Raw genomic sequence first — 20,944 nt, 5'->3', positions numbered from 1 at the left:
CGTACGTACGTGTGTGTGTGTGTGTGTGTGTGTGTGTGTGTGTGTGCGCGTGTATGTGTGTCAGGTTCCGACCACACGAGAACGCGGACCCTAGTGGCCGCCGCGTGGCAGCGGTCATTGACACGCTGGTCTCCTTCAAGAACAACGATCTGGGCGCCTGGATACGGGGCGGCGACATTATCATCCGGAACTCAGGGTGAGACAGCTAGTTTGGGCCGTGATGTCATCACCGTGAGCCCGGCAGCCGGCACCTGCGCTGCTGCGTTCATTATGAGACCAGAGCAGACGGTTCAGATGCCGTGACATTATTTACTGCGAGAACAGCGTCTGTCTCGGATCATCAGGAGTCAGGACGTGGTAATACGAGGAATGATAGGAATGTGGAAATTCAATCACTGGCATCTGTGAAATTGGAATTAGTGGGCGGCCGGGTAGCACAGCGGACTAAGCATCTGTCTACCACCACAGAGACAGTGGGATCAAATCCAGCTGTGGTGCTTCCGGGTTGGCCGACCGTCCATACTGACACAATTGGCAGTGTTAGCGGGTGGGAGACCCGGCGAGGGTGGGTCCTGGTCGGGGCAACGTGTGACCTTCCACACGTTACACTCTCCCAGTGAGAGTCTGCGCTGCCAGGTGAAAAGAAGCGGTGGGCTGGCTACACATGTGTCGGAGGAAGCACGTGATAGTCTCCGCCCTCCCAGACCGACGGTAGGGGGTAGAGTGCGCAACGACCAGGAAGGGGATTGGGAATTGGCATAACGACTAACATTGGGAGGGGAGAAAAAAAAAAAAAAAGAAAGAAAAAAGATAATTCAAAAAGAAATTGGAATTAGTCCAAATAAATGTTGTGTTTATTTGATATAATTGATTTATAAATGACATGCTGTGAATTTATAGGGTTTTAATTAGTAGGGTGTATTGAGTGTTGCTGAGGCCCCTCTAGAGTCTTAGTTGACCAAAACGTGCTTGTGGAAAATTTATTTAAATCAACTAATCAATTAGTCGACTAAGAAGGAATTTAGTCGAGGACAGCCCGACACACGTGTCTACTTATTGCACCTTTTAAAAAGAGTCTTTAATCCAATGGAACCAAACCAAACCACGGTCAAAACGTATGATTTCACGACGCATCCAATCTAACAACGACGCCTAATCTAAACCAAACTGTCGAGTTGTTTCATCCTTAACTCACAATAAGCAGCTGACTCTTCTCGTAGACAAACTCATCTGTTGTAACTAAACCGGTCAGCATTCCCAACAGCCATGATCCAGCCATGTATATATACAGTAATACAGGCAAATACACTTAACTACTTTACGTACTTTCCCAAACAATAAGCATAATACGTCACCCGTTTTCTCTGTTGACAGGTTTGCTGATAACGGAGTGGGATTGTCCTTTGCCAGGTGTGTATTTATATCGATCAGCTGGGTTTCATTTTAGTGGGCTAGGCCTCCCCCTCCGCTCTCTACCAGAGCGTCTGCTGGGTCGCACTACCTGCTAAGATTGATTACAGCTCCTGGACTTGAAGTCACATTACATGTTGTGTGTACGCCTGAAGCGGGTGTATTGGCTGCATCGCCCAGTCTTTGCTCACACAAATGAGAACGTATGTATAATTTAAACTTGCCTGTCGGCAATATTGTACGTCTCTGTGTTCTTATGTTCTTGTGTGCCAGAGAATACTACATCTTTCCCTTCCAGTCCCACCCTAACCTACTTTCACTTGACTTCATCGTTGGCATCCTTCAGGATTGAGAGAGCAGGCAACTGCACCTCCTCATCCATCACTCTCAACATAGGGGCCCCCCAGGGCTGTGTTCTGAGCCCCCTCCTCTACTCCCTGTACACACATGACTGTGTGGCACAGCGGAACAACAACACAATCATCAAATTTGCTGACGACACAGTAGTGGTGGGCCTGATCTCTGCAAACGACGAGAGGGCCTACCTGGAGGAGGTCAAGGTCCTGGCGGGATGGTGCCAAGAGAACAGCCTCTCCCTGAACGTCAGCAAAACAAAGGAGATGATTGTGGACTTTAGGAGGTTGGGGGTCAAGGACTACAGCCCCCTCAGCATCGACGGGGCACCGGTTGAGAGAGTGAACAGTTTTAAGTACCTCTGACTCCACATATCCGAGGACTTGACATGGACCACACACATTGACAGTGTTGTGAAGAAGGCACGACAACGCCTCTACTTCCTCAGGCGCCTAAGGAAGTTCCAAGTCAGTCAGAAGATCCTTAAGTCTCCCTGTGGGTGGCTGTCCTGGAGTGATGACCAGAGACGGTCATCACATCCCGTGACGACACCCACCCAGGATGCGATCCCCCTCTGCGTGCCCCCCTGTCTCCCTATCTACATTTTACATTTACATTTAGTCATTTAGCTGACGCTTTTATCCAAAGCGACTTACAAGTTCTGTACGACAAGACAGCAAGAAGGGTATAACTCTATCAGCTGAGTAAAAATGTTCATCAAAGTGTTGCGTGTTACAGTGTAGGTTAGTTTATTAGGACAAGTGCATGACAGTATGGTTAGTCAGGGTTAGATTTTATTTTTATTTAAATTTTTTTTTATCATTTCAGATAATGGTTGAAGAAGTGAGTCTTTAGTCGACGGCGAAAGATTGGACGGGATTCGGCTGTCCTAACTGGGATGGGTAGTTCATTCCACCATTGTGGGGCAAGGACTGAGAATAGGCTTCTCTTTGATGACCCTCCCGGAGCTCGGATAGGAGTAGATCTGAGGCGGCCAGAAGATGCAGAGCGTAGGGGTCTTGAGGGTGTGTAGTTAGAGACCATTGACCGGAGGTAGGCGGGAGCGGTTCCCTTTGCCGCACGGTATGCCAGGTCGAGGGCCTTGAAGCAGATACGTGCAGCAATGGGGAGCTATCTCCGGCCGGAGTGATGACTGGAGTGCTGGACGTCCCGTGATGACACCCACCCAGGATGCGACCCCTGCTGGCCCCTCTGCGTGCCTCCCTGTCTCCGGCTGTCTCGTGGTGGTGGCTGGAGTGTTCGACGTCCCGTGATGGCCGGGGGGATGCGGCCCTCTCTGCGTCGCCTCCTGTCTCCCTGTCTTCGGCTGTCTCGGAGTGGTGGCCGGAGTGTGGAATGTCCCGGGAGGACGCACCCCTGTGCCTCGGCTGGAGCCGCTATCAGTTCTATCTTTAATCGTATAAAATGTTCAGTTGTTATCACTATCAGCTCTATATTAAATTTTTCAAAATGTTCAGTTGCTATCGCATGCACTCGTCTGTGTTTCACTACACACACGGGTGCATGCTCACCAGCTGTTCGCCTCTTTTTAATGCAACATGCAACACTAATATCACCGATGTCTAAGAAGGGAGATCCCCCCTTGAATTGGCCCTTCTAAGGTTTCTCACCTCCACATTGCCTGTGGTGCATTTTTTCCTATTGTTAGGTTTTAGTGAGTTTTTCCTTACCTTCACGTGGGGTACGTCTGGGAGTGTTGCATGCATGCATGCATGCATGCATGCATGCATTTATTTTGAGCGTATGGACCTTATGGTATTCTTGTTTTTTTATTGACTTACTGTGTTACTGTTTTTTTTTTCTTCTTGACTTGTTTAAAGAAGACGTGTCTCTGTTAAGCACTTTGAGCTGCACTCCGTGTATGAAAGGTGCTATATAAATGAAGATTATTATTATTATTATTATTATTAAGAACTTCTACTCATGCACAATAGAGAGCATCCTGACTGGCAATATCACCTCCTGGTTTGGGAATAGCACCGCACAAGACCGTAGCAGACTACAGAGAGTGGCCCGTTCAGCCGAACGCACAATTGGAGGGGGGCTTCCCACTCTCCAGGGCATTTACAACAAGCGGTGCATGGGCAAGGCTAAGAGAATTATCAAAGACTCCAGCCACCCAAACAACTGCCTCTTTGAACTGCTGCGGTCAGGCAAGTAATACCGGAGTCTCAAGGCAAGCACAGAGAGACTCAGAAGAAGCTTCTATCCCCAGGTCATCAGGATGCTCAACGAACAATAACACTATGTAACAACCATCAAACACACACATCCACACGCACACACTCACTTTAAACAAACAACTCACTGCAGCACCCACTTTAACCACTTTAGAACACCTAAACACACTTCATATTTATTGGTAAAGAATTTGCACTACAACCCATACCTCATTACACCTTACTGTAAATTGTACCTCATCCCACTTCTGCTTTGCACTGTACAGTATATTGTATGGTAACTCAGTTACTTCTACTCTACATTGAGCATTGTATATATGTATATACTGAACACTTTTGTCTACGTACTTGACTTCTATTTTATACTTGCTATACTTATTTTATACTTGTTTATTTTTGCCTAACAGTCTCTGGAGCGTAACAGAAAGAAGCATTTTGTATAAAAGTATTCTGTACTTCTGTATGACAACTAATAAAGAAACTTGAACTTGAAACTTGATTGTATCTTCCTATGTTACCATAATTTGTTATACTCCAGAGGTTGCCAACCCTTTTCTCTACGAGAGCTTCTTTTGAAGAATGAAAGGTCACTGCGATGGAAGTGTTCTTTAAACATTGGCAGAATCAACTGCACCCACTATGGTCTGAGTACGCACTCTTACCCTCAGGGCGGAGTTACTGCATGCCTAGGACTAGAACCAAACGATGCATTACATCCTTTGTCCCACGCAGCATTCAGCTGCTTAACGAGTTTTAAATATTTGGTATTTTTTAGCACTTGCACCATGGTTTACCATTTACTATGTTCATGGACGTACCTTTGATAATGCATTATAACATGTAATAGGATAGAAATCAATACATTATTCCTTGATTACTGAAAAGTAGAACCTTTTGGAAATGCCAATTTGCTGCTGGACACTGACAGGTTGATACTTGTGTTGTTAACCCTCCACCCCTCCCTCTCTCCCTCCACCCATCCCCCTCTCCAGCGATGGCAGTTACCCCAAGGACGAGGGTTCCAGTCAGGAAGTGACCCAGTCTCTGTTTGTGGGAGAGAGTCGGAACAGAGGGACCAACGGAGGACAGAACAAATACTGGGGCTTTGGAGGGTCAGACGGCAAGTTGAGGACACTACCTAGAAACAAGTGAGAGAAATATATATATATATATGAAGTAGGGATGGGCGTGAGTAATCGATTCGATTACTCGTAGCTATGAGAAAAATCGAAAAAAATAAATCGAAATGATACATTTTTATGAATAAAAAAAAACAAATGTTTACATATATTTTCACATGTATGTGTAAGATTATAAGTGTTTGTTGGTTTCCTTAAACATATATACGTGAATGAACAAAAATAAGTATTAAAAAAAAAGAAATCTAATATATATATATTATTTTAAAAGAAATCCCCTTTTCGAGTAATACACGATCAATCGAGTATAGCATGCGATCAATCGATTCTTTAAAATGCCCATCCCTAATATGAAGTACTGTATCTTGAAGGAATTCTGACTTGATACGTTTAACTAACCCAACCCCCTCCAATGTACAGTAAATTACCAATGTACAGTTTTGCTTGTACAGTTGTACAGTTTCCCCGACCCCGCCTACCCAACCCCCCCCCCCCCACCCACCTAACCACCTCCAATGTACAGTCCCCCCTTCCCCCCCACCCCACCTACCATACCTCCTCCAATGTATATACCGGTATTCTCTTTTTTAAACTATTTTTGTATCACAAACCGTACTGTATTTGCAAATCTGGTATGTCATAAATGTATAGATGTAGCGGTACTGTATCTGAATGTCGTGTATGTCATATATGTTATGATGAATTGAAAATGGGGGACCCTGATGTAAACAAGATGAAAGTCTTTCTCTGGTCTGCATCCCCTTAACAATTGTGTGTATTGAGCTGTACTGTATTGTACCCATTCTGCAATCTGTTAATAAAGTTTTCAATCAATCAATCAATCAATCAACTACCTAGATTAGTACCTACTACTCTTGAAATTATGGTCCATCTGTGGCATATGTTTTTTTTTTATTGTTTTTACCCAGGGACAGTGCACATTAATAAACATCTTCAGTTTCCACATCAGTGTAAATGTGCCAGAATTAGCTAATGAGCTAGTTTTCATCTGTAGTAGTCCCTGCCTACCATGCATGTCTTTATGGTGCCACTATGTGGGTGAAAGAAATGAAGCTTTAGCAGTAGGCTGGTGGGTGAATGAAATGAAGCTTTAGCAGTAGGCTGGTGGGTGAATGAAATGAAGCTTTAGCAGTAGGCTGGTGGGTGAATGAAATGAAGCTTTAGCAGTAGGCTGGTGGGTGAATGAAATGAAGCTTTAGCAGTAGGCTGGTGGGTGAATGAAATGAAGCTTTAGCAGTAGGCTGGTGGGTGAATGAAATGAAGCTTTAGCAGTAGGCTGGTGGGTGAATGAAATGAAGCTTTAGCAGTAGGCTGGTGGGTGAATGAAATGAAGCTTTAGCAGTAGGCTGGTGGGTGAATGAAATGAAGCTTTAGCAGTAGTTGTCACTGAATTTCCCCACAAGGGATTAATAAAAGTTATCCTTATCCTTATTTTATCCTTTTTAGTTCATGCAGGACACGGAAATCACGAGCGCCAATTGTGCTTTCAGCTGATCAGAGATGTGCATTAATCATAATTAGGGATGCTCGAATTGGCTTTTTTACCGATACCGATATACCGATATTGTCCAACTCTTAATTTTCCGATACCGATATCAACCGATATCAACCGATACCGATATATGCAGGGTTTCCCCCCCCAAAAAATTTAATAATTTCAGGTAATTAACATTACATATCTCTTGTTGTGGAATTAACACAACATTATGCATACTTTTGACAATAAATAAAATCAGAATTTGTTCTTACTTGCTTGCCTGGATAAATAAAGGTTATAGAAATGTAAAAAAAAAAAAAATGTATTTGTATTTTTTTATTATTTTTTGAAAACCGATACCGATATTTTCCGATATTTATTTATTTTATTTTTTATTTTTTATTGTCGGCCGATAATATCGGTAGGTCGATAATATCGGACATCCCTAATCATAATCAAACACGACTAAAACTCCTGACGGTCCATTTAAGCTGTTCTTTTGTACCTCTCAGTGCATGCTGTTCTCTGCCATTGATAAACCCTTCACCACCACAGTCTCCACCTGCATCAATCTATTCCATCATGTAGATATACTATCTACTCTACACGCTACGCTGGATTATTATGTCAATAATATAATATATATACAAGCAATAGTCACTTTTCCGCACCTACAGTACTCCCGAACTACGCATGCGCAGATTGCCCACGGAGTCTCTGGATTTCTAGGTTTATCAATCTGCGCATGCGGAGTTCGGGAGTAGATGCAGAAAAGTGACTATTGCTCGGCCGAGAAAGTGCCGATCAACTTGGGATTGGTCTCTCCGTGTTCAGGAGACTCGGGCGTATAAAAGTCTATTGGATCATGTCTCCAGCACCCCCACAGCCGTAGGTACAACCACTTAATGTCAAGGCTCTCATCCACATTCATTAATCTTTCTCCCCCCGCTGTCTCTCCCATGATTTCAGTATACCGGAAGTGTTGCGTGGTCTATTTGTTCCTATAGATGGGGTGGCGTCAGTGGGGTGATGTGTGACAGGAAGTTCTGTTTGGACTTCCTTCCAGTCATATTTTAGACTTCTGCAATCTGCACATTTTCTTTGATAACAAGCTTTCTGGAACAATGGGTCTCATTCACCAATGGACTTACGACAAAAAGGGCTTTCTCTTAGGGCCATTTGAGACTTTTTTCGGGCAAGACATGAATATAGACGATATATTATAATATAATATTAATTATATATGTTTTATTGGGATGGTTGGTGAATCCCAAAATCTGCCCGAAAATGTCTCAAATGGCCCTAAGAGCAAGCCCTTTTTTTTATTTTTTTTTATTATTATTTTTGGATCTTTTTCCCCCTCCAATTTTCCTCCGATTTTCTCCCACAGTCGGTCTGGGAGAGTGGAGGCTATCACGTGCTTCCTCCGACACACGTCCAGCCAATCAACCGCTTCTTTTCACCTGGCAGCGCGGATCCTCCCTGAGAGGGTGTAGCGTGTGGAAGGATCACACTATCCCACTCAAGTCCTATCCGCACTTAGCAGGTGCCCCGACCGAACTGTAGGAGTCGCTGTTTACAACGACCCGGACCCACCCCGCCAGCTTTCCCACCCTCTAATACTGCCAATTGTATTAGTGTGAACGGCCAGCCAAGCTGGTGACAACCCCGGAGCTGTGAGCTGGATTCGAACAGGCGAATCTAGCCGCTCCGGGGTTTGGTGACTAACGCAATCTCCGTTACGCCACCTGACCGCCCAGAGCAAGCCCTTTTTGTCGTAAGTCCTTGGTGAATGAGACCCAATATTACTCAGTGCCTTTTCTGTCCCCGTTTGTCGCCCGTCTGAAGCTTCCCTGTTTGCGTGGAACAGGGACAGAACTCTGACCACAGGATGGTGGGGAAGTTAATGGCATTGCATCAGCTATACTACTAGCAAAATGATTTCATACATCTGAGCTACCCCTTTAACAAGTGCATTAACAAGTGTTATTGAGTCTCTGCCAGCGGGGTGAGATAATTACTTGGTCCGAGACACACAGGCTCGTTTTAACCCTTTATGGTGTCCGCTATTTTGTTACTCGCCCAATGTACATTATCCCAATTACAAGTAATCTAGACAGCATGTCTGGTTAATGTTTGTTTGCCTTTTACCCATGCTAGATCACATTTATAAATAAAAGTGCTATTCGTTTTTTGTGATCAAATGTGATGTCTGTAAAAAAGAGAATCTATTATAATTATGGACATGAATGGAATAAATCATGTCCATCTTTAAAAATATAAAGGAAACAAAATGTTACCATATTTTCACCCACAATTTCCACACTTTCGGGTCCAGTGGACCAGAACACCACCTATGTAATATAAATCTCTATAACTGTGTAGAGACATCAAAATGTGTTCTTTTATGTTCTTCACATACAATTATACAATAAAAAGAATAATTTCTCAACATTAAAAACGGGTCCCATAAACCCCCAATACCACACAAAGGTCAAGGGTTTTCTCAAAACTGTTCTTAAAATGTTCTTGAAACAGAAGGAGCGACCTGCCTAAATGATACAAGATATTTTCACATGTTTCAATACATTTTTTGAAACAAGTTCAGTTGTCTTGGAACTAGTGAAATCCTTTTCATCCCATTGGCAATATTTCAATGCGTTTTCTGAAGATACGATTTTAAGACTCAAATTTATTTTTTGCAGCGTGCTGTTCTGCCTCCTTCCCTTTCTCAGGAGACTGTTAAAAAAGGGAGCAACAGAATAAACGAGGGAATGGGCTAATTGCTGCCTGTTCTCTATTCTACAACAACGCCCCTGGTCCATCAGTGACCGCTGTCACAGCTGTGTTCAGGTTTACAACTGTTTTACATGTTTCCTAACCGCAGCGTGACTTGTGGTTGTTTTGGGTTGTCGTCATTGAGGGCGCTGGGTAACCGTATCTTTTGACTGTTTTCAAAGAGAGAATGCCTCCACTAGACACAGTGGCGCAGTGGTTAGCACTGTTGCCTCACAGCGAGAAGGTCCTGGGTGGTTTAAACCCCAGCAGGGGGCCTTTCTGTGTGGAGTTTGCATGTTCTCCCCGTGTTCGCCTGGTTTTCTTCCAGGTACTCCGGTTTCCTCCCACACCATAAAAAGACATGCATGCTAGGTTTATACTCCTGCCGTTGCCCTTGACCAAGGCACTGGCGTTACAACTGGAGTCGGTCCCCGGGCACCGCGCTGTCTGGCTGCCCCACTGCGCCTAGATAGTTAGGATGGGTCACATGCAGAGGACGAATTTCCCCCAAGGGGATGAATAAAAATAACTTAATTTTCTTGATTTCTAGAATGGATTCTGTAATTGAGTTTAGGTTTCCAAGAACTCCCCAACATTGATAAGATGATTACACAGGAATGCTAGATACTGGAATGAACTATCTCATATATCTCCAGCTAGGAATGCAGATATGTTACAGATTACATAAGACCTCCATTATTTTCCTCATCAATCTCTCCACCCCCCTCATTTTAATGTGAAGCTCTGGCTTTCTAAAGCATTTGGTCTACTTCTAACATCCTTTTTATGTCAATACGAGCAAATGTCACCTACTGAGTGACTCCCTGTTGTTGAAACACGCAGGCGCCAGTGACATGTATCTGGGTCTGGCATAACTAGGCTTGCACAGTCTTGTTTCACAGAGCTTTACTTGGACAGTAAGATGATGAAACTAAGCTGCACCCTTCTGTGATATTAATTTGTCATTGGAGCAACCGGGATATGTTTCAAATTAAAATAAACTGGGCGGCTGGGTGTCGTAGCGGAGATTGCGCTCGTCACCAATGCAAGAGACTCCGGTATCGAATCCCAGTCTCAGCATTGCCTTCGACTTGGTCCGGCCGTCGTACTGGCTCATTTGGCAGAGTCAGCGGGAGGGGAGTCGATGGGTGGTAATCTGTTCGTTGTAAACAGCGACTCCTACAGGTCGGTCAGGGCGCCTGCACAGCAAGGAGAGGGCGGGGGTAGTGTGAGCCTCCCACACGTTACACCTCGCCAATGAGTCCGTGCTGGCAGGTGAAAAGATGTGGCTGGCTGACTCCGCATGTATCGGAGGGGACATGCAATAGATTCTTCAACCCTCCCTACGACCGACCAGTGGGGGGCACATGCTAGCAACGATCAAGACAGGGAAGGGGGGAATTGGCATGACTAAATTGGGATGGGAGAAAAACACAGAAAAAGGAGGAGAAAAAGTGGATACATTTTATTTTTAATAAATCTTTGATACTGTATCAATTTAGTTGGTTGATTAAAGGGGATTTGACACAAAAGATCAAATAAATCAAATCAACAAATCTTGGTTCTCCCCCGACTTCCATTCATTGGCATGAAACAAAATCTTGCTAATTTACCACACCATTCCTTCTAGATTCACATGGTCCCCCTTAATGCCTCTACATGCTACAGCAACTTCAAAGCAACTGCAACAAAACATCAGCGCGATTTCAACGCGGTAGTTGCATAGGGTCTTGTAGACTGTGTTGCGAGGATGTTGCGTACATCTCTCTCAAATCTAATCTGAAGAACCTTGCGCTGATGTTGCGTAGCAGTGATTGGTTGGTTAGCGAATGGGGGCAGGGCTGTCATAGAATAATATTGGTCCCGCAGAGAATACCATGACCTCCATTGTTGTAGCCAGCCAGCGTTGATGCTAAATAATTAGCGTCACATAGCTGGCCTTTTTCTGAAAACCCAAGCACATATTGTTCCATAGCATACGCCTTCAGTTGATCATGACAAATCCTCTCTTACCTTGACGATTAAAAAGCCTCCATAATTTATTAAATAAAGCTGTAGCCAGCCAGCTAGCATTGATGCTATACAAAATGCTATCCACATTAGCTACATAGCTAACCAACTAAATACAATGGTATCCTGAGGTAACGTTAAATACAACGTTTGCTAGTCGAAATGACTGGACACACACAGGGACAAGTTAAACATCAATCAATTAATTTATTCCAACGGGTAGTTTGAGCTGCCGAGGTCTTTCTCTCCTCTCCATTGGAAACTAATGACGTTACGGTAACGTTAGCTCGAAAAGCACAGAAACGGGCGACAGAAGTTAAGCTGCTAGCAACAGACACTATAACACTTCCGGTCGGGGGATTTCAAAATAAAAGAGCGACGTCTAAAAGCACCGGAAATACGTTTATTTTGTACATTATCTAACGTTAACACGAACCTAAACTAACTTTAGTTAAACTAACTTTGCGCGTCGATGTTGCAGAAGCATAAAGGCAGAGTGTCTACAACACCGTTGCTTTGTCGATGTTGTGGTGCAGTTGCTTTGAAGTTGCTGTAGCATGCAGAGGCCTTTAGTCTATTCTCAGACAAAATGGACATATTAATATCACATTATCCTTTAACGCATTGTGGACTCTCAGGATTAGGATTCTTGTTAATCTCTGGACTCCCTCTCATCTCTCTCCAGGACGTTCCCCATCCGAGGTTTTCAGATCTACGACGGCCCTGTGCGGTTGACTAGGAGCACGTTCCGTAGCTTCATCCCCACAGTGGAGCGCTTCACCAGCGCAGTGGGATTCAACCTGAAGAACACCTGGCAGCTCACCCCACGCAACAACCTGTCCCAACTCCGCTTCCACTCCACTGTAAGTACACAACCCAATCAACAACCTGTCCAACTCACCTCAGTACACAACCCCATCAACAACCTGTCCAACTCAGCTTCCACTCCACTGTAAGTACACAACCCAATCAACAACCTGTCCAACTCACCTCAGTACACAACCCAATCAACAACCTGTCCAACTCACCTCAGTACACAACCTTATCAACAACCTGTCCAACTCAGCTTCCACTCCACTGTAAGTACACAACCTTATCAACAACCTGTCCAACTCACCTCAGTACACAACCTTATCAACAACCTGTCCAACTCACCTCAGTACACAACCTTATCAATAACCTGTCCAACTCACCTCAGTACACAACCTCATCAACAACCTGTCCAACTCACCTCAGTACACAACCTTATCAACAACCTGTCCAACTCACCTCAGTACACAACCTTATCAATAACCTGTCCAACTCACCTCAGTACACAACCTTATCAATAACCTGTCCAACTCACCTCAGTACACAACCCCATCAACAACCTGTCCAACTCACATTAGTACAGAACCTTCGGTCCAACTCACCTTCTACTCCAGGGGTTCCCAAAGTTTTTAGGCCGCGACCCCCAGAAATAACGATTTCGCAGAGCCGCGACCCCCACTATTATAGGAGGTAAAAAAATAAAAATAAAATGTATAAATATATATATATATATATAATTTTTTTTTTATAAATGGAAATGTATGGTTGAAACATGCAAACTTTCAAACGCACACACACTAATAAGCATTGGAGGCTTTTAACCAGGGCCGGACTGGGGAAATCATTCAGGCCAGGAAATATAGTGCAACATATAGCCCCAGTCAGGCCACTTTTTAAGCAGGGGGTCTGGGTCCCCCACCAGGACATTTTTTGTTACAAAGACTTCATTTCCTGCATTCTGGTGTTTGTGATGGCATCACAAATTATTGTTAAAAAACAGGCTAGCATGTATGATTAGCAACAACACTGATTTTGATGGATTTTCGTTCGTGCGTGCGTGCGTGCGTGGCTGAAACTAGAAACACTGGCCTGGCCTGCTTCTAAGTTCAGTGGCCTGAATGCATTTATTTATTTTTTGGATTTTTAAATTTTTTAAATCATCTGGCGACCCCCACTTTGGCAACCACTCCACAGAAGAACATTTTCTTCAACCTCTCTATTGTCTTAAGCCTGCCTTGTCCTCTGCTGATCCTCTGTGAAAATAGCAGACTTTGGATAGTACCTAGTCAGGAGGGAACAATGCACCTCTTAACAGTAAGGATCTAAAACTAGTTTATAAAATGGGTAGCTCAAATCAAGCAATCTGATTGGTTCATAGTATAATGAGTGTATATCAACAGCTACGATTCTAATTCCTTTCCACAAATCAGTATCACTCCACATCTGAAAGAGAAATAAAAACTGTTAAATTAGACGGTCTGGTCTATGGCTGACTCACGTCCAGTTAAAAGGAGGGGAAAAGCCTAGATGGGGGAAGCCCTTGTGTCACGGCACACACACATGCCCATATGGACCAAGAGAGGCTCGAAATGTCCCTTAGGGTCATCTGCATCAGACTGATAAAGCGATGATTTTATCCAGATTATTTGATTATTGCCACTTACAAAATGTGTTAATCTAGCTACTAACTGTGGAGATTGATAAATTACAGATAGAAAATATAGCAGGCAGATGGGTAACGATGGTTAACCTTACCGTACGTTGTAAGGGGATTCCCAGTCCTCCTGGGGCCACGTCCTGTCGGGTCCAACTACGCCCCCTAGCTGTGAACAAATAACCACATGTCATGGCCTGTCGTGAGCTGTTGCTTAATGAAACAGTTGCCAACATACTGAAAGAGCTGCTATACTGCTCACCTATAACCCTAACCCTAACCCTAACCCTAACCCTAACCCTATTGCTTAATGAAACAGTTGCCAACATACTGAAAGAGCTGCTATACTGCTCACCTATAACCCTAACCCTAACCCTAACCCTATTGCTTAATGAAACAGTTGCCAACATACTGAAAGAGCTGCTATACTGCTCACCTCCCCAACATACTGAAAGAGCTGCTATACTGCTCACCTCCCCAACATACTGAAAGAGCTGCTATACTGCTCACCTCCCCAACATACTGAAAGAGCTGCTATACTGCTCACCTCCCCGTTGCTCCTGCAAACAAAGTGAGTCGACCTTCTAAGTGTCTCCTGCTGTCTATTCAACCTGAGCTCATCTGTCTCTGGGGCGAATGTTGTTGTTAAGAAGCGCTTAAAGGGGACATGCATTGCTATTCCTTTCACTATTTGGGCAACTTTACACAATTCCTGTGAGTCTATGGAACACATCTGTAAAGTTTTTTTCCAAAAAATTCATTGTTTTCTATTTCCAATCAATTACTCTAAAGCAGCATTTTTCCACTTCAAGATTCAAGCTGTTTTTGGGCTGGGCTCCGCCCATAAGCGCTTTGAGTGACAGACACCCACAGTCTGCGACTGGCAGACAGAGAGAGAGAGATGGAAAGATTGAGGGGGATACTAATTAATTTCGCTGCGGGGGGCATAATCCCACGGGACAATGCATTGGTAACTTGTTTCAAATGACAATATATACCCCTGTGAATATTATTGCACCGATCGGAATAAGGGCGTGGGAGCAAAAGACATTTTGACAGTGATATGCGAGTGCTCCCGACTGCGGGGGAGAAGAACCATCCCTGTGCGTACACACATTTACACACACTCCTGCTCGCGGTCCCTCTGTCTCTCTCTCTCCCTCTTGCTCTCTCCCTCTCTCTCTCTCCCTCTCTCTCTCTCCCTCTCGTTCTCTGCTGTCTGTCGGCACCCTCTGTTTGAGGAAGTAATTCCACTCACTCTGTTGTTGAGCGAATTGTTGATTGTGGGCGGTGACTACAACCAGTGCCTTATTCACGTCAGCAAAACAGTCAAATCAGAACGGCTTAGTTGAGTGAGGGAAGATCTTGTGAACTCGAGACTAGACTGATGAGTCAAAATGATAATTAGAGACACAGACCACATTGATATAATCCCCCATTGCTAGGAAACAATGCTAAACACTGGAAAATGCCATTTATAAGACACAGGACCTTTAACTGAGGCAACATCTCATCCATCTCTCTCTCTCTCTCTCTCTCTCTCTCTCTCTCTCTCTCTCTCTCTCTCTCTCTCTCTCACACTGTTCTGTGATGTGAAGTTACTGTCAGTTTAACCCTTTCACTGCCACACTACCAAATGGTTAACCCTTTTACTGCAACAATACAGAAGGTTAACCCTTTCACTGCCACACGACAAAGGGTAAAGCCTTTCACTACCACACTACAGAAGGTTAACCCTTTACTATCACACTCAGGCATTAAAGCGTTCCGTCTTGGGACGGATTTCCGTCAATTTGATTTGGAGTTCCATCCATTTGATTTCGGAGTCTGACGGATTTCCCATCAATTGGCTACCTGGTATAATATGATTTGTAGATGCATACAGATTGAAACTAAATTGAGCCAATCGGAGGCGTCAAATATCATGAAAAAGGGAATTTTTTTTCTACCGGGGCTGCGCCAAGCAGAGTGAAAAAAAAGTTCAGTCAGGAGATTTTTTTTTGCTTTAATCCCTGCACACTACAGATGGTTAACCGTCTGTAGTGTGATAGTACCTTCTGTAGTGTGGTAGTGAAAGGGTTAAGACAATTTCTCCCTCTATTGTCTCTTCTTGTTCCCTCACATTTGACCTCTTCTATCTCACTCTTCTTAGATACAGAATATTTGACCCCATCTCTCTCTCTCTCTCTCTCTCTCTCTCTCTCTCTCTCTCTCTCTCCCTCCCTTGAGTCTGTGTAGTATTTTTGGCTCGTTCCTCCTATTTGTGGTCTGGATACTCTAGTCTGCATCACAGCTCGCATCTGAGTTACTGAGTTGGCACTTTTGGTGAAGAGAGAGAGAGAGAGTTGAGTGAGGGAAGAGAGGAGGAGAGAAAAGAGACCCCATGCAGAGTTGAGGAGGAATGGGACTGATTTTAGAGCTGTAGTGGCCTCTAGTGGTGGTAGAATTAATACCTCATTTACCCCATTCACGCCACTGACTTGCAATTAAAGTAAGATAAGAGTTTTTAGAGTTATAGATCTGTGATCCACCCGGCCTGCAGCATGCATGGTGTCCTGGGTACAAATCATTAAAGACTTGTAATATCTATAGACGTGTTACATTAGTGCAGTACATTAGTCTTTTTAGATCAGACATCAAATACCCATTCAACAAATGGTGGGGCGACAGTGGCTCAGGAGATAGAGTGGTCGTCTGGTAATCGGAAGGTTCCCGGTTCGATTCCCGGACAGCGTGTCGAAGTGTCCATGAGCAAGACACTATACCCCTAATTGCTCCCGATGAGCAGCTTGGCACCTTGCATGGTTGCCTCTGCCATCGGTGTGTGAACGTGTTGACCAGGCCTTGCTGTTGCGTCTTCAGCCGGTCCAAAACGCTGCTGCTCGGCTGTTGACAGGGACACACATCACTCCGGTCCTCGCCTCCCTTCATTGGCTGCCTGTGCAGTTTAGGATACATTTTAATAAGATCCTGCTGTTTGCTTATAAAGCAATGAATGGTCTGGCCCCACCCTACCTCACCGAGATCCTGCACCCCTACCCCCCATCACGGTCTCTGAGGTCTGCTGACCAGTCCCTCCTGGTTGTCCCTAAATCCAGACAAAAAAACAGGGGTGGACCGTGCATTTGCGGTTGCAGCCCCCAAACAGTGGAACGAGTTGCCCCCCCACATTAGGCTGGCCCCAACGCTCCCAGTGTTTAACCCTAACCCCCCCCCCCACATTAGGCTGGCCCCAACGCTCCCAGTGTTTAAGTCCCATCTTAAAACACATTTGTTCTCCCTAGCTTGTAAAAAAAAAAATGAAGTCTGCTGCTGTAATTTAGTTTGTAATTCTGTGTACTTTGTATTGTGTTTATGTGTTTTTTTTACTATATTATGGTTTTTACTGTGAAGCACTTTGGTCAACCATGTTGTTTTTAAATGTGCTATACAAATAAAGTTGGATTGGATTGGAATGTGTGAGTGAATGGGTAAAATGTGAGAAACAAATTGTAAAGCGTAAAAGCACTATATAAATGCACCATTTAATTTTTTTGGCTGTCCTTAGGTGGGTCTGAGGACGTTCTTCGGTCGTCCAGGCCAGTGGTTCGAGGAGAACGACCTGGACGGAGACAAGAACTCCATTTTCCATGATGTGGACGGGTCGGTGACTGGCTACAGGGACACCTATGTGGGCAGAGCAGACAACTACCTGATCCAACACCCAGGCTGTGTGAACCTCTCCGAGTGGAACGGAGTGGTCTGCAGTGGAGTGTACTCTCAGGTGAGACATACTGTAGACGTCTGCTAGTGTGAAGCTCTTTCTGTAGGTAAGACTGTTAGATTCAGTGATTCAGGGTCTAGCGTGGCTTTCCTCATTGGGTTCTTTTGGGCTATTCGGTGTTGCCAATTGCAGACTGGATAATGAAGTGAAAGGGAATGCAATTTGGTCTGGTGATCAGGCTCCCTGCTCCTCCCACTTCCGTCCTCGCCTCTCCCAGGTCTGGGTCTGGTGATCAGGCTCCCTGCTCCTCCCACTTCCGTCCTCGCCTCTCCCAGGTCTGGGTCTGGTGATCAGGCTCCCTGCCGTCCTCATCTCCTCCCAGGTCTGGTGATCAGGCTCCCTGCCGTCCTCATCTCCTCCCAGGTCTGGGTCTGGTGATCAGGCTCCCTGCCGTCCTCCTCTCCTCCCAGGTCTGGTGATCAGGCTCCCTGCCGTCCTCATCTCCTCCCAGGTCTGGTGATCAGGCTCCCTGCCGTCCTCCTCTCCTCCCAGGTCTGGGTCTGGTGATCAGGCTCCCTGCCGTCCTCCTCTCCTCCCAGGTCTGGGTCTGGTGATCAGGCTCCCTGCCGTCCTCATCTCCTCCCAGGTCTGGGTCTGGTGATCAGGCTCCCTGCCGTCCTCATCTCCTCCCAGGTCTGGGTCTGGTGATCAGGCTCCCTGCCGTCCTCCTCTCCTCCCAGGTCTGGGTCTGGTGATCAGGCTCCCTGCCGTCCTCATCTCCTCCCAGGTCTGGGTCTGGTGATCAGGCTCCCTGCCGTCCTCATCTCCTCCCAGGTCTGGGTCTGGTGATCAGGCTCCCTGCCGTCCTCCTCTCCTCCCAGGTCTGGTGATCAGGCTCCCTGCCGTCCTCATCTCCTCCCAGGTCTGGGTCTGGTGATCAGGCTCCCTGCCGTCCTCCTCTCCTCCCAGGTCTGGGTCTGGTGATCAGGCTCCCTGCCGTCCTCATCTCCTCCCAGGTCTGGGTCTGGTGTGAAAACGGCATTCCATTCATCCACCAGAGCACATTGTTCCTGACCTGTTCTATGATCTAACCCATGCCCACGTTCCACTATAGTAGATTAGATTAGATTGAAAGTTATTGTCATTATACAGCACGAGTACAGTACAACGAAAATAAGTTTGGCATCCAACCAGAGTGCAAATGTAATATACAATGTACAGGTGATTAAACTGGCTATAAATATATACATGTACTAAATAGTACTACTGGTGTAGTGCTAATCAGATGTATGTACACTACAGTGATACAGGTATAAAAACAGTAGTCATACTGGCCAACAGCGTAACAGTGTCACAAGTACGTAAGGGATATGTACAGAGAGATATAGTATCTACAGATATGTAAAAGGATTATGTGCAGGTATGTACTGACAGGTAGATAATATATATATGGTAAGAGAATATATGTGTATATACACAGCATTATTGTACATGTTATCATATAGAGTTATATGGGTTATATGCAGGTGTATAAGTATGTATATAGGAGGATTATATGCAGGTATATTCAGACAGATATGGTTATGTATATATTATACCATTCACCATTATGTATATACCATTCACATTTGAACCGGTACCTGTGAATCGATACAGGTACCCAACGGTACCTTTTTTCTGTACTTTAGTCTCAACATTTTTTACCTACCTCAGTTGTAAAAAAAATTGTCCAAACTTCAAATGATTTATTATCATTATTATTTATTTAGAACAATTTGTTAATATATATATAATATTGCAGCGAGCGTTGTCTGCATCTAGCTTTGTAAAGTGTAACACTTTTTTTAGCTTGTCATCGCCCCGACTGCTTTGTTGTTGAATCAAGTCAGATCCTAGGTCAGCGTGTGTTGTGCGCGTGAACGTTGACGTGAACGTGCAGCAACTTCATAGGTTTAGTTTTGCTGTAAACGAAACGTTGACGTCATCGGACTTAAAAAATTAAAAAAAATCATAATACAAAATAAAATTTACAGTACCGAAATGTGTCACCGGTGGATCTCACGTGAGTCGGTACTCGGTAGTACCGACGAGATTCGGTCGATACCCTTAAAAGTACCGGATTCGAGCGCGGCCGGGTAGCGCAGCGGACTAAGTGTCTGTCTACCACCGCAGAGACACCGGTATCGAATCCGGCTGTCATCGGTGCCTCCGGCTTGGCCGGTCGTCATACTGACACAATTGGCAGTGTCAGCGGGAGGGAAGCCGGTGGGTGGTAATCTGGTCGTTGTAAACAGCGACTCCTACAGGTCGGTCAGGTCGCCTGCACAGCGAGGGAAGGAACTGGTGAAGGTAGTGTGATCCTCCCACGCGTTACACTTCACCAGTGAGAGTTTGCGCTGTCAGGTGAAAAGAGGCTGCTGGCTGTCTCCTATGTATCGGAGGATCTGATAGACTTCAGGGCTCCCTAGACCGGCAAGTAAGGGGCAAATGCGCGCACCGACCAGGAAGGGGAGGGGGGAATTGGCATAACGACTAAATTGGGATGGGAGAAAAATACAGAAAAATAGGAGGAGAAAAAGTAGATAAAACAAAAAGTACCGGATTCGATACCAAGTCATCCCTAGTATATATGCAGTAATTATACATAATGCAATGTATATATGCGGTATATACTGTACAGCACTGTTGTACATGCTATCATACAGAGTATATGGGTAGACTATAGTATGAGGTGGCTAGTTAAGATTATTATGATTAATATGATTATTGATTACAGTGTAGGGCAGTTGTAGACAGTGATCCTATTTAATGATCCTATCTCACTGTTATGTCACTATGGAAACAGAAGGCATATTGCTTTTGTGTGTGTCTCTCTCTCTCTCTCTCTCTCTCTCTCTCTCTCTCTCTCTCTTAACCAAAAGTGCCAACTCAGTAACTCCGATTACATGACAATGCAATACTGTGAATGCCAACGGAATCCCCCTCTTCCTCCCAGGTGTACGTCCAGACCCAGGGCGCTCCCAGCCTCAGCCTGTCCCTCTGCAGGGACGAATACCCCGCTGCTCCTCTGGTGCTGAGGGGGATAAACAGCCAGGGGTCGCTGTCGCAGCAGTACCAGCCTGTGCTGATGATGAGCAAGAGCTACACGCTCCACTGGAACGGCCTCGCCCCTCGAGAGATAGTCCTCTCCCTCATCAACTTCAACAAGTCAGTGGGCGGAAAGGAAGTTAATTAAGTGTGTGTGTGTGTGTGTGTGTGTGTGTGTGTGTGTGTGTAGGCTTGCTACTTGTCATATATCTGGTGTCTATCTGCTCTCTGCTTTCAGCCTCCGTCTCGTGCTCTCACACCTGTGAGAGGTAGTGTCTGGTGCGCTCACCTGTTAGAGGT

At 45.1% G+C, this 20,944-nt stretch overlaps 2 protein-coding genes across 2 annotated transcripts in view; one reads left to right on the top strand and one right to left on the bottom strand.

Moving 5' to 3' along the window:
* The window catches only part of cemip2 (cell migration inducing hyaluronidase 2), a gene marked incomplete at both ends in the record, with an annotated part of 46,064 nt that extends 25,272 nt beyond the window's left edge, over positions 1-20,792 (top strand). Inside the window, 6 exons of the mRNA XM_084323204.1 lie at positions 65-196; positions 1,375-1,410; positions 4,958-5,113; positions 12,076-12,253; positions 17,402-17,617; positions 20,553-20,792. Of these exons, the coding sequence (XP_084179330.1) occupies positions 65-196; positions 1,375-1,410; positions 4,958-5,113; positions 12,076-12,253; positions 17,402-17,617; positions 20,553-20,792 (958 nt within the window). The remainder of the gene's footprint in view (positions 1-64; positions 197-1,374; positions 1,411-4,957; positions 5,114-12,075; positions 12,254-17,401; positions 17,618-20,552) is intronic.
* Positions 20,793-20,898: 106 nt separating this feature from the next.
* LOC311235737 (cell surface hyaluronidase-like) overlaps positions 20,899-20,944 on the bottom strand; it is a gene marked incomplete at its 3' end in the record, with an annotated part of 70,593 nt that continues 70,547 nt past the window's right edge. The window contains exon 7 of the mRNA XM_084323203.1: positions 20,899-20,933. Within this exon, the coding sequence (XP_084179329.1) occupies positions 20,899-20,933 (35 nt within the window). The remainder of the gene's footprint in view (positions 20,934-20,944) is intronic.

Source organism: Notolepis coatsorum (genome assembly GCF_963971535.1).
Source record: "Notolepis coatsorum genome assembly, chromosome: 10".
Lineage (NCBI taxonomy): Eukaryota > Metazoa > Chordata > Actinopteri > Aulopiformes > Paralepididae > Notolepis > Notolepis coatsorum.
Note: the sequence above shows the minus strand (reverse complement) of the source record. Positions and strands in the feature narration are given on the sequence as shown.